General features: G+C 42.1%; 1 protein-coding gene across 1 annotated transcript in view; it reads right to left on the reverse strand.

Annotated features, from left to right (window-relative positions):
• The window catches only part of cfap61 (cilia and flagella associated protein 61), a gene marked incomplete at both ends in the record, with an annotated part of 62,196 nt that continues 47,778 nt past the window's right edge, over positions 1-14,418 (reverse strand). The window contains 6 exons of the mRNA XM_084082055.1: positions 1-174; positions 1,630-1,726; positions 4,671-4,876; positions 5,089-5,177; positions 7,113-7,443; positions 8,534-8,847. Coding sequence (XP_083938181.1) covers positions 1-174; positions 1,630-1,726; positions 4,671-4,876; positions 5,089-5,177; positions 7,113-7,443; positions 8,534-8,847 — 1,211 coding nt within the window. The remainder of the gene's footprint in view (positions 175-1,629; positions 1,727-4,670; positions 4,877-5,088; positions 5,178-7,112; positions 7,444-8,533; positions 8,848-14,418) is intronic.

A 14,418-nucleotide genomic window follows, 5' to 3' on the forward strand; every position in this document is an offset into this window, starting at 1 on the left:
TCACAGCATCCCAGGCAGGGCATACATGGGCAGGTGGTTCCTATTGTACTGCAGATAGTTGAGGGTGCTGCTCCTCAGAGCTGCCAGACCCCCGCTTCTGTCAAAAAGCTGCAGGAACAGCTTGGGATTCCCCTCCACGCCCTGCGTTGTCATGGACCCTGCACCGCCACGGCCCTGAAGACACACATGTAGGGCTGCCACGATTACGACATTTTACAAGACGATTGTCACACAAATAATTGCGATTAACGATTTAATTGAGTTTTTTTGCACACTGGAATATATGAATAAAAATTACATTTCTGTTTGGCTTTGAAGTTGCACAGGGCAGATATGACAAATAACCTATTATATGCAAAGAAATGACTGACATTTAATAACTTCATACCTTCAAAAAGACATTAATAGTGGAAATAGCCAATCTACAAGCTATTTCCACTATTTTTGAAAATGTTTGAAAATATATGAAAATTAATTAAATTCAATTAAAAATAATTGAGATTATCCAAAAATAATTGCAATTATCTAAAGAAAAAACTATGATTATGTACTGACAGGCCTACACACATGAGGATTGAAGTGAACCAGATGTGTCATTTCATTAAAGCTAGAGGGTGGCAAAAAAAAGTGACCACTTATGCCTGATTTCAAAAACAGCAAAAAATAGCCGATATACAAGCTTAAAGATCGGCTATTTTTGCTCTCTTGTTTTTGCCTGTAATGACATGCCCAAAGTAGGGAGGCCAGTTTTAAAGGGATTAATGAATGTATGGTTGTAGAAAGAAAACAAGCTTCTATAAATGTTGATTCAAAATCAGATTCATCTGCAAAAAACATTGGAGGAAATATGAATAAAATACCTGAATTTTGAGGTTAAATGTGAAAGCTATAGGTTGTGGCAATTGCCATCCCCTGGAAGCCCAAATGACGGGTCCATTCAGGTTACTTAGCATGTAAACTATTAATAAATATAAATGTAGGTGTACGTATTGTACAATCTATCAGTAATATGAGTAATAAGACATGCATGCATTTACGCATGGCACAGTAACTGGCAAATCCAACTGAACGCCCTAAACCATATAATGTCCAGCACATCCATGTGTCATTGGACAAACATTTCCTCTATCAGGTTGTCATTGTCGGGTAGAAACCTCATATGTCCAAAACTGTTTTTACAGGATTCAAATTCAAAAGTATCAAAAGTAACAGATCTACAAGCTCGAAACGCGTCACTTGACGCTGTGTTTCGAGCTTGCAGATCTGGTAGGCTTCTTTTGATGCTTTTGTGTGACGCTGTAGTATGATCAAGTAGGACGTTCATTTATGAAAAAAACACAAAAAGTTAGAATATGGAGAGAAGAGGTTTCTGGCCAACAGCAACAATGCATGCTATCTCTATGAACTTATGATTGCCCAGCTGTGACACAAGGTTATCAACATGACATATAAATAAGTGTGGGACAATCCCAAATGAACCACTTTACCGACACTTATTTTGGGAAACATTTTCTAACATTTTCCCTCAGAGACCACTGTTTCTGAGGGACAAAGAAGGGACGTGACTCTTAAAAGACGTGACTCTGAAAAGAAACCACTGTTTCTGAGGGACAAAGATGAAAACCAAACCTGTGCTTTAGCAGATTCTATGATCTGCTTTATTTCCTGCTCAAAGTCAGTGAAGCGGTCGTGGTACAGAGCCATGCACCATGTCTCCCTGAAGAAGCTGCGGGGAAAATAAAACAAACAATCACACTAAAACGGATGGCTTGTCCAACAACATATGAGTTGTGTCATGCATGTATAATGTTAAAGATAGCCAACATGTATAAAGTTAAAGATAGCCAACATGTATAAAGTTAAAGATAGCCAACAAGTATAAAGTTAAAGATAGCCAACATGTATAATGTTAAAGATAGCCAACATGTATAATGTTAAAGATAGCCAACATGTATGTATACTGTTAAAGATAGCCAACATGTATGTATACTGTTAAAGATAGCCAACATGTATAATGTTAAAGATAGCCAACATGTATAAAGTTAAAGATAGCCAACATGTATAATGTTAAAGATAGCCAACATGTATAATGTTAAAGATAGCAAACATGTATAAAGTTAAAGATAGCCAACAGAAATGGCTGCTATTGTCCACAATTCTACAATTCGTTTAAAAATAGAATGAGGCAATTCAAAACACGTGGTGTGAACATGCTCTCTCTCTCTCTCTCTCTCTCTCTCTCTCTCTCTCTCTCTCTCTCAATGTTAAAATAGCCTGAAAATGTCTGCTATCGTCCACAATTCTACAATACATTTTAAACATAGAATTACGCAGAATTAGGCATTATTCCAACACATGGTGTGAGCAATGCCTGTAATAATAATAGTAATAATAATACATGCAAAGTTTCGATTTCGACCCCAGAATAATAACATTCATTAAAAAAAAATGTTTTTGAAACTTTGCATCTCCACCTGTGCCCCAACCCCCCCACCCCCACCCGAGCATGATGTAAAAGCAAAAACGGCTGTGCGAATGTGGCCACTGGCCGGTGACTTTTAAGAGTCACGTCCCTTCAGTGCCCTGACATGAGCCTTTAGAGAGGCATCGGACTTCAATAACTGTTAAGACAAGCACCCTTTTTTCCCGTACCACCGACCTCTGCAGGGTGGCTGCGGGAGGCCATTGTCGTTGTCCCCCCACCCCCCCCCCTTCCTGGCAGAAAAGACAGATTGGGGGGGGTGCTGCATAAACAGATTAGGGGCCCGGGAACAATGCGGGCCAGCTCCTGATGTCTGAGGGTCACTTGTGTCATCAGCGTTTTGGAAAGCCCAGAAGGAGGTCAACTCTGTCATTTCACAAAACACCTCCCCGAGAGAAGTCACACTAATACACAGACATCACGCAGACAGGGGGTTAAATCCACCCTTTCTCCTGGGTTTTAGTGCTCTCGTCTGTGCCGTTTGATACGTGAGGTTATCTGTCTGTCATCTCCTAGGACACTGCCACCAGCAGAACGTTGGTTGGCCTAAATGTTTTTTTTGGTTGTAGGTTTGTTGTGTTTTCTACTCAGCCGCTTTGAGAGATTATTTTTTATTATTCCAGCCATCACATTAAAGGAGTAGTTCACCCAAAAAAAAAACATGTTTTCTATCAATTACACACCCCATGAAGCCTTGGATTCATGGAGATTGTTTTGTTTTTGTTGCATTTCTAAGCCAATGATTTGATGACCGACGGAGTCTCCTGCTGAGTCTCCTTCTGACCGATGACCCGGCTTAATTGGCTCAGGAATGCAACACAAAAATCTCCATGTATTCAAGGCTTCATTGGGTGTGTAATTGATAAAAAATAAGTAATCTTTTGGGTGAACTACTCCTTTAAGTAGCAAAAATGCGATGGCTGTGGACGCTAATGGGTAAATTTGGTTCCATTTACACACACCCAAATAGCCAATCTACAAGCTCAGTGCGCTTGTAGTTTGGCTATTTTCACTATTTTGAATATAGGGCATAAGTGGTTAATTAATATTATATTAATTTTAGGACTGTCAAACGATTAAACTTTTAAATCAGATTAATCACAGAATAATAATTGATTAATCACAATTAGTCACCATTCATAACTATGCCCAAAATAAGTACATTTTCTCTGTATATGTTTGTGGGAACGGAATGCTGAAGGACTCTGGTCTCTCTTCCTCTCACCCGTTGTGTTACAGTATTGTGACTCGAGCCTCTGCCTACATAAACTGCGCAGCTTTTTCTGGCAAAGAAATAAAGTATGTTTTTTCCCCCCTATCCAGGTAGGGCCATACAGTATATGCACAGGTTCTCTGTCCATCTCGTTTGGATCATTGTTTGGATTTATCAGCCATCAGATAATAATAGAGCAATGACTAGTGTAGGGAGACACCAAATGTCTCAATTGGGTCTCGAGCTAAAAACTTTGAGAGCTCCATGTGCCTATGGAGCTCGAGGACGCCCTTCAAAGTAATAGGTGCGACAGAAAAGAACCGGGCGGGAGCAGCCACGTCCATTGAGTTCAACGGAGAAGTGGCGGCCATGTTACATTCAGTTCCACTTATTCCTGATTTGAATGAAAGCCTCCCCCTCCCTTCCGCGAACAGCGTGTTATCATCGCTTCGCAGTAGCCTCGCCCAGGCTTCTTTCGCTCTACATTAGAAGAGTTGGGAACGGTGGTCGTTGTCAGATTCTAATACAGCCCAAATACTGAATCTCAGCACCAGCCTCAGTGGCTTGCCTTGTTAATCACTGGACTCCCAACCCGCACCTCCCGGGATCGATTCCCGCTAAAGACATTTCCTTGTCCAACAACCGCGGACTACTTTTTTTCACTGATAAAGTATAGTTTTGGACCGCGACAGAGGGGCACAGTCTCAAGCGAACTTGAGCTCGAGAAGCACCACCGAGTGCGCTGAAGTGCGCGAGTTGCCGTGCTGAACGTTGCGAAGTTCGCTTGAGCCTACTCAGCCCCGTCCAAGTTATGTACCGATAGGTACAGAATTTGTAAATTATCCCCCCCCCCAGGCAATACCAGCGCTGAGCATTATTTTCCACCACGGAGTACTGTCCTCCTGGCCGCGCCCCCCCCCCCCCCGCTACTGCGAAGCGATAGGAAAACGCTGGTCGCCTCCCTCCCTGCCTTACCTGTACAGGTCGTGAACGAGGCCCTCGTCGTAGCGTGAGGACAGCTGGTTGAGCAGCCTCTGGTGTTTGCCGTACAGACACAGGTAATTGGAGACGGGGAGGGGCTTCAAGGACAGGCAGGTGAGGCCCTCCACGGTGTCGTAGCGGCTCAGACGCAGGTGGAAGTAGTTCCCCGTCTCCACGCGGCCCGTCACAATGTCTGTGCTCTGTGTGTGTGTGTGTATGTGTGTGTGTGGAGGGGGGGACAGGTCAAAGCAATGCTACTGCTGGAAAACTGAAAGCATGTTTGGATGAATTTTCACTCTTACATTTTTAGTAAGAGTCTGAGAGTGTTTAATTAACTCTGAGCATGTGTACAAATGTACAGTAAAGTGGTTACATTAAATGATATATACTGTATTTGATGATGGACACTTACCTGCTGAATAAAAGACGGGCCCACAGTTGGATCAGGAATGGAGGGCTTGGTAATGTGTAGGTAGTTGTAACCTCCAGGCAGTCTCCCACCTCGGGGCAGAATGAAACCGGCAACCATGTCAAATTATGCTTAACAATACGACAAAGTGGTAAGAGCATTAGCAAAGGAAATCACAGACTACGCTGCCAAATCCTCACAGGCATTGTTCATTTTGACAGCAAATTCTGATTTATTCTTAGTCTTAGTCTTTTGAATAACACACCATTATTATTTTTTTGTTTTAGTCCTATTTTAGTCATCTGAAATTGTTTAGTCTTAGTCGACTAAATATTCAAAATCTTAGTCTTTTAGTCTTAACACTGCTCACAGGGTCCTTTTTTCACATAGGGCTAAAACAACACTCAGGACTTAGCAGGGAACTGGAGTTAAAGTTAGAATAGACACACTTGGTAGCTATAGCTGATACCATATGACAAATGACAAATAACATGGAAGGAACACCAGAGAAACCGAGAAACCGGGTTATGGTTTAACTGAGAACTCAAGTGAACCGCTTGAATCTCTATTCTAGGGGGAACATTTGCCAAAATAGCAGATCTACAAGCTCAGTTGTGAGCTTTAACTGCGAAGTTAAACCATAACCAACCAACCAGTTAACAAAACGGTTAACTTGGTTTCTCAGTGAGAAAAAGGTTAACTTGGTTTCTCAGTGAGAAAAAGGTTAACTGAGAATCTCGCTCGCTTATTGATCTCGCTCTCAGCAAATTGCCCCTTGCAAAGAATTCACGGGGGCTGTTTGAAATTTCCAAAAAGAAAATGCCAGAAGGAGAATAGTTGCTCTTTTGTTTGGTGCTACTACAAGTGGAGTGGCCTTGGTCACTAGGTGAATACACTGGAACACAACAATCCATTGGTAAAGGCTTCAAATATGGTTTGGAGTATCCAGCCGAATGACCTACGTAGAGGAATGGCATTCCACTAATGCACAAGGTGAACCGTACAGCGCTGGTCATTCACGCAGATAATACGGTAACACTCCAGAATAGCCATGAAATAAAAGCAGAGAGAGGGACAGAACACTCAACATGCTTCGTCAAACCAGAGCATAAGGTTGTGGACAAACACAATAATGAATGTGAAGGCTTCATCTCTAATGCATAATGACAATTATATTCACATGCGTCAGAACAGAAGGCTGCTGAAGATGTGAAACTGCAAATAGTTGTTATATTATACAACTGTCCCATATTGTCACTGTCTGGCCGAAACCTTGCATGTCCCGAAACCGTTACTTTTCAGGACATGGGAAAAAGGAATCTGTGTTCCAATCGATCCAATGTAGTTATTTAGTCACAATCACTTGGTTACTTGTTTAACCCATTAAGACCTGGAGAGGCATCGGTGTCATTTTTAGATTTGAGCTAAAAAGCATTATTTTACACTTTGTCTATTCAAAAATATTTCTCAAAAATAGCAGATCTACAAGCTCATGTGCCGCGCTATGAGCTTGTAGATGAGCTTGTAGCTTGTAGCTGTGTGAGTGGCCCAGAGAAGAAATTTTCAATCGGCGACATTCCATTTTGCAGTCGTCGCAGTTTATATTAAACAGCGTTCAGCGTGGAGAAAAACAACACAGAGATAATGGCGGATTAGCGGAAGCTTTAGAGCGGCGGCGGATGGGAACGAAAATCTTCGATTGACATTCCTTTCCGTTTCCGGTGTGCTACAATGAAATGTGTCACTGCGAGAAAAAAGAAAAGAAAAAAAAAGACCACTTCGCGTAGATCTACGCGACTGGCACGCTGCGCAATTATTTAGGTTCGCGTAGAACTACGCGATTGGCACGCAATGTGTTAAGAAAATAAATAAAACATTAAATATGAAAGTACAAGGTTTCTGCCCAACAATGACTAAAATACAACTGTTTTATAATAAAATTGTGTAAGAAATGGGGAGGGAAAGAAACAGACAAAAAGCTTCCCTGGGTCTAGACTAATATCAGGAGAAAAAAAAAACAGAACCACCTTGTATCCTGGGCTGCGTGTACACAGGTATGAGGCGGTCCGAGTCCGGCGCCGTGTCGAGGACAGCGGGCTCCACGGTGGGGTCAAACAGGGCCAGCAGCGCGGCAGCGAGCTCGCAGCCCACTTCCCTGCTGCTGAAGCAGGAGTGGGTCGTGCCGTCGGCGCGGTAGCGGCGGGAGAACTTGGTGAGCGGCCCGGCGGCGTGCACGCTGGCGTCGTTGGTGTGAAACCCGGCGTCGATCACCAGCCGGCCGTCGAACACCAAGCGGGCGTCGCTGAGGCTCTTAAAGGCATCGAGGTCCACACCCCTGGAGGAGAGGTTGATGAACACCTGAAACGGAGGATGAAAGAATGTTGGATTTTTTTCTTCTGATTTTATTTTGTTTCGTTTTGTTTGTTTGTTCTTTTGGGGGGAAAATGAAAACATAAAATGAAAATAGAAAAAATACATTTTTCTTTTTTTTTATCCCACGATTTTGTAACCCTTTTTCACCCGTGCACTTTTTGGATCCTGGGCGCTACACTCCCCCCACAGCCTAGGGAGCCCAGGGCTGAGCTCATGCCTCCTTCAATGCATGAGAGTGACCTGACAGGGGGGAGTTTCCCCAGTAGGACGTAGCGCGTGGAAGGAACATGTTATTCCAACCAGTTCCTTTCCCCTCCAGGCGGTATAGCGACCAGGATTACTACATTTTTTGTGAGGGTATTAACTACCCTAGGAGACACGGGGAGAACATGCAAACTCCACAAAAATAAAATAAATGTCATTTGATTTAAAGCTGCACTATGTGACTTTCCTCTTCTACCCCGGATTTGAACCTGGTTTCCTGCACAAGTGCTGACATTTTTACCATTGAGCTAATAGAGCCTGCCTGCTTGCTTTAGGGGATAAATTGAATCTTGACCATCAGGTTCATTTAGTTGTAAATGAACTAGTGTGTTTATTTACATGGCTGTCATGTTGGATACAGCATCAAATCAAGCAGCGCAGGTTGATATGAGCAGGTGCTCTGAACCTTTGATTAGACAGCGGTCTGTTATTGAGCTCATCGGTCATTATCAAGAAATAACACACTGCTGAATTGAGCGATAGACCAATCAGAAGAGAAATATTGAATCATGCATCTTAAAAACCTGCCTGGGGTACACCCAAAAGCCAGAGTATAGACGTACATTTTTTTTAAAGTGAAATACCCCTTTAACCCATTAAAACCAGGAAAGCATCTGTGTCATTTTAGATTTTTGCGATGGCTTTTCAAAAATAGCAGATACACAAGCTCACAGCGCGTCACTTCTGCTATTTTAGAACATTTTGGAAAACTCTTGAAAGTGTGAGAACTACTGATTTAGGAGGCATTCGTGGAATCCGCCTCAGGTCTTATTAACACCACAATGCTATAGTTTTTTGACATTACACTTACGCCACATGTCAGATGGAGAGGCTGTCCGTCTGTGGTGAACGACACCGACGCCAGTGGCTCGGGGACTTCCTCTCCGCGGTTCATCAGCGCCAGCAGGCAGTCGCGGTGCACGCGGACGCCGGCCTTCTCCAGCGCTCGCGCCACGGCTCTCTCCACCACGGGGTCGGCGAAACAGCAGGTTGCGCTGTTTTTTCCCACCGCGGGGGAGGGAGGGAGGAGGACCAGGTGGATACGAGAGCCCTGGACCCCCAGGCCGAGCAAGGCCTCCACACAGGTATAGACGTCAATGGCGTTCCCGTAGACTATGGCGTTATCTGTTGGGTCACAACGAGGGGACAGTACAGTACAGTCAGTATCAGTGTGTTGGGTCACAACGAGGGGACAGTACAGTACAGTCAGTATCAGTGTTGGGCTGGCAGAATTTACGAGAGAAACAAGCGGCCCACGTCTATGAAAACAACCCCGAAGCGAAAGAAGCGACTGGGCTAAGTTTTACCACTTCACATCGGCTGTTTGAAAATAGAAGATCTACAAGTTCACAATGTGTTGCATAAGCGGCGCGTTGTGAGCTTGCAGATCGGCTAACGATATTGGTAAAAAAAAGGGGGGTTTTAGATGGGGTTTCACAGAGAAATACATATCAATCTAGGGGTCCTTGACATGAAAACAAAAACACATTAGGAAGCAAGCCCAAATAAGCAACTACACTTTAGAAACCACAACCCGCAAACACCAATATTTACAAGCGACAGAAAAACAAGCCCAAAGTAACTTATAATAAGCAAACATGGCAACGCTGGTCATTATCGTCGCTGTAAGGTGAAAACGTGTATGTCCAAAAGCATTGCTTTTCAGGAAATGGGGGGAAAGGAACCGGTGTTCCAAAGTAGTTATTATTAACTCACAGGTTCTTAGTTAATACTTTGCATTTTTATTCTGTAATTGTTCAGTTTTAACAACATTTTCATTGTGTTCAAATGTCGTTTTTTCTAAATGTGTTTTAATGCTCTGTCTTAATGTGTCGATGCATTATGTCACAGCACTTTGAATTGCCATGTTGCTGAAATGTGCTTTATAAAACAAAAATCTAATCACTTGCAGCCTATAATATATTATCATATTGTCTCTGTCGGGTGAAACAAAAAAAAAGTGACTTTTCACGATTCAAATTCAAAAACATCAAAAGTAGCAGATCTACAAGCTCAATACGTGTCGCTTCGCACCGTGTTTCCAGCTTGTGGAGCTGCTACTTTTGGTGCTTTTGTGTGTATGATCAAGTAGGGCATTAATTTACGAACACAAAAAGTTAAAATATGGAGAGAAGAGGTTTCTTCACAACAGCGACGATACAATGTAATCCATATTAAATCCATAAACAATGCTAAGAGACCCATGACCAAAGCACTCCCAATCTTTACAGTAGGTCTTCCCTGTAACCCTAGACCCCCAAACTCTGTATGGAAATGAGGAGTTAACCATTAAGCTGCTCAAAGTCGATGCATCCTTTAATGCAAAGTGGCCCCTTGAACCTTCAATGGCCCCCTGTCCTTCTAATGAATATACATACATGCATACATATATATACATATACATACATATACATACAGTGGAAGCAGCCTATTCTGAGGCTAATTGCCAGTGGCGTAAAGTAACTAAGTACATTTACACAAGTACTGCACTTAAGTACAATTTTGAGGTATTTCAAATTTTCTGTACTTTTACTTCTACTCCACTAAATCTTAGAGGCAAATATTGTACTTTTACTCCACTATAATTATTTGAAAACTTTTGTTACTAGTTACTTTTAATGTTTTTGATTATTATTACAAAACATACATTAACCACTTCAGCCCTATATACATTTAGAAGCTCACAATGCGTTGCCATGGGACACATTGTGAGCTTGTAGATCTGCTATTTTCAAAAGATTTTTTTTTCTCCTTCTCTTTATAATTTTTATCACACAATTTTGTAACCCTTATTTTTTTCACCCAGTGCCAATGCCTAAGCTTTAATCCTGGGCGCTACTCTCCCTCTGCCAGCCTGGGGAGAGCCCCGAACTGAGCTCATGCTTCCTTCAACGCATGAGGAACTAGCAGACTTCTATCACTTCTTCTTATCACCTGACAGGGGGGAGTTTCCCCGGTTGGACGTAGCACGTGGAAGGAACACGTTATTCCAACCAGTTGCTTTCCCCTCCATCAGGCGCCCCGGCTGACCAGGGGGAGGCAGTATAGAGAACAGGATTACTGCATGTTTTTTGTGAGGGTACCTACCCTAGGGGACACGGGGAGAACATGCAAACCCCACACAGAGAGGCCCTTTCGCCAACCCCAACTAGGGTATGGGCACTGATGACACGGAGGAAAGAAGAACACGCCCCCAGTGCCCACAGCGTCCCCGGCGGGAATCGAACCCAGGCTGTGAGGCGACATCGCTACCGACTGCGCCACCGTGCCCCCATATTTTCAAACGTTTTAATACTTTCACTTTTTGTACTTTAAGTATATTTTGATGCTAATACTCAGAGGTGGACAGGGTACTCGACCCCAGTACTTGAGTAAGAGTACAGATACTCCCTGGTTAAATTTACTCCACTACAAGTAAAAGTATCTCAGTCAAAATGTTACTCAAGTAAGAGTAAAAAAGTACTTGCTTCTAAATATACATAAGTAAGGAGGAACAGTCTTCTGACGGGAAACAGAGTCAGCCTTCCAACTAGGACCAGCTGTTAACAGAAAAAAGAAAATAATAATGCTGGGAAGTCACATTGTGACTGGAAGGGGTTCTGCACAAAAGTCAACATGTGACTTCTAGGCAGTGAGACTGTGTTGTCCAGTCTGATCTCTCATCACGCATGCATAGAGCTAAGTGTACTTTGTATGTTTGTTTCCAGGGGATCTGTTTTGGGCCCACTTCCCAGCATTGTTATTTTCTTTTTTCTGTTAACAGCTGGTCTGAGTTGGAAGGCTGACCCTGTTTCCCGTCGGAAGACTGTTCCTCCCGCTGTTCCTGACCCTAACCCTGAGGTGGCTTCTGCCCCATATGCTGTTGGTGTGTATTTTATAAGCACAAAGCAATATGTTCAGCAAAACTCAATTTGTCTTGTGCCAGAATAATGGGTATCAACACACTAGTTAACGTTGTAGCCTTTTTTTTAAAGGAGCCGGCGAACCTAAAAGTAACTTGTACTTTTTAGCCTTCCTAGAAATTTACTCGAGTAAAGGTAAAATAGTTGTCTTGGAAATTTACTCGAGTAAGAGTAATAAGTATCAAAGAAATCTAATACTCAAGGAAAGTACAGATCCTCAGAATTTGTACTTAAGTACAGTACTCACGTAAAGTTACTGTCCACCTCTGCCAATACTTTTGTACTTTTACTCAAGTAACATTTTGAACACAGGCCTTTTACTTGTAACAGAGTATTTTTTATATTGCGTCATTGCTACTTTTACTTAAGTAAAACATCTGAGTAGTTCTTCCACCACTGTTGAATTGGAAGGGCAAACAAGTAGGCCCTGAGTCAAATCTACATGCTATTGTGATGATCAGAATCAGAATCAGTTTTATTGTCACATCACAGGTTTACAAGGTAAAAAAGTGGGTGAAATTCGTTTTTTTTTTACATCATTACCATCGCAACGTTAATTTCCATAGAAAGAAGAGGGGGGGAGGGAGAAGAAGAAGGGGGGTAAGTGGGAAGGAGATCAGACAAGAGAACAGAAAGGCCAAACAAGTTATCTACATATTTACAAGAGTACCTGAGATAAGAAACAAGCTAAGGTGCCTGAGCATAGCAGCAATGTATGTATACTGTGCATGATATACTTATGGACGTTAAGGTGCTTAGAGAAAAAAAGAGAACAATAAAAGAAAAGACAAAAGTCAGTGCGTTATACATGGGATTATGATGATGATGATGATGATGATGATGATGATTTCAGAAAACTGTTAGGGTTTAGATGACATGTTTAGAATTGAATGGGTTGAAGTTTAACCCATTCAGCTCTGTCATTTTAGATTTCTTTGGCTATTCAGCAGATCTGCTATTTTTGAAAAATCGTGAAAATGTGAGGAAATCTTTGAATATATATTTATTAAAGTGAACATTTGTAACTCAAATCTTTGCTTCTGGGGGTCCCTGGAACAAAATATTGTACAAATGCTCGCTTTAAAAAAATATGTAATCAAAGATTTGCACACATTTTCCCGATTTTTCAAAAACAAGCTCTTAACGCGGCACCTGGTGCACTATGAGCTTGTATATCTGCTATTTTTGAATAGACAAAGTAATCTTAAAATGACAGAGATGCGTTCAGGGATTGAATGCGTTAAGTGATGCCCCATCGTTGTTGAATGAGTGGAGAGAGAGAGAGAGAGAGAGAGAGAGAGAGTGGTTGAGCGTGTCTCTGTCCATGGTGCTGAATGTGTGGACAGCTCCCCCGCTGCCAGGAACCTGAGCAAAGCCTTTTCATTGGTTCTGAACGGCAGCACTGAAGATCCACACAATCACAAACTATTCACTGACACAGTACAAACCCTCAGCATTCAATTAACCCATTAAGACCTGAGGCCGATTCTACAAAATGTCTTCTAAATCCTTCTTTGAAAGATGGGTTATTTGAAAAAACCTGTGTTGCTATATCAGTGGTGCTCCAACCTTTCCATGTCAAGGACCCCTTAAAATGATATGTATTTGGCCGCGGACCCCCATCTCAAAATGTGTTGTTCCAGGGACCCCCCCAGAAGCAAAGATTTGAGTTACAAATGTTCGCTTTAAAAATATATATATATTCAAAGATTTTCAGAAATGTTCACGATGTTTCAAAAATAGACGATCTACAAGCTCACAACGCCTCGGCGATTGTTTGCCTCTTTCTTAGGCAATGTGATCATTTTAACATTATGTATAGCATAGTTTGTTGGTTACTTCACCGGGCATGACACCAAGAGAGTATGGGACACACCTGGTCGCAGATAGAAAAGAACGCTAGTGACCGAGAACTTGGGGTGACACGGCCTTCTCAGCTGCCGCCGGTGCCGCGCTACGAGCTTGTAGATCTGCTATTTTTGAAAAATCGTGAAAATGTGTGCAAATCTTTGAATATATATATTTTTAAAGCGAACATTTTTAACTAAAATCTTTGCTTCTGGGGGGTCCCTGGAACAAAATATTTTGATGGGGGTCTGCGGCCAAATACATATAATTTTGGGGGTCCTTGACATGAAAAAGATTGAGCACCACTGATAATGAAACATACGTTTTTCAGAATACTGTTGAGATTTAGGAGACATGTAGAATTGGCTTCAGGTCTCAATGGGTTAAAACCACACTCAAAACCCACCGTTTCAGGCTGGCATTCCCTACCTAATTCTAATCCCCCCTTTTCTGCCTTTTCTATAGTTTTTAACTAGTTTTTCCCAAATAAAGTTGTTTTTATTTTGTTTCTCTCTTGTAAAGCGACTTTGAGAACTTGTTGAGAACTCGAGAAAAGCGCTATAGAAATTGCATGTCATATAGTCATATTTACATACTATATTATAGTTCCTTTTGTTAGCAGCCAGACTTTGAAATCATGGGTGAACAAAAATACTCGCCGTCTGAATCTACCTTCTCACAATTTGCATTTATTAATGGTTTCTTTCATGATTGCCACTCTCTCATTAGTATGTATAACGGGGCGTTGCTCTACACCGCTGCACCAGTCCTTCGGAGGAATAGATTAATTCTGCTTAATGACAAAGGGTGTTTCTTTATTCCTGTGCTACTCAGAAAACGATATGATCTGGGGGAGGCGGGCACTGATTTGCAGAAAAGAAAGATTTCTCAGCAACTAATTAGGAGCTAATTATACAAAGGCCCTTCAGCAGTGATTAGCTGAATA

The sequence above is a fragment of the Gymnoscopelus microlampas genome (genome assembly GCF_963454915.1).
Source record: "Gymnoscopelus microlampas genome assembly, chromosome: 16".
Classification (NCBI taxonomy): Eukaryota; Metazoa; Chordata; class Actinopteri; order Myctophiformes; family Myctophidae; genus Gymnoscopelus; species Gymnoscopelus microlampas.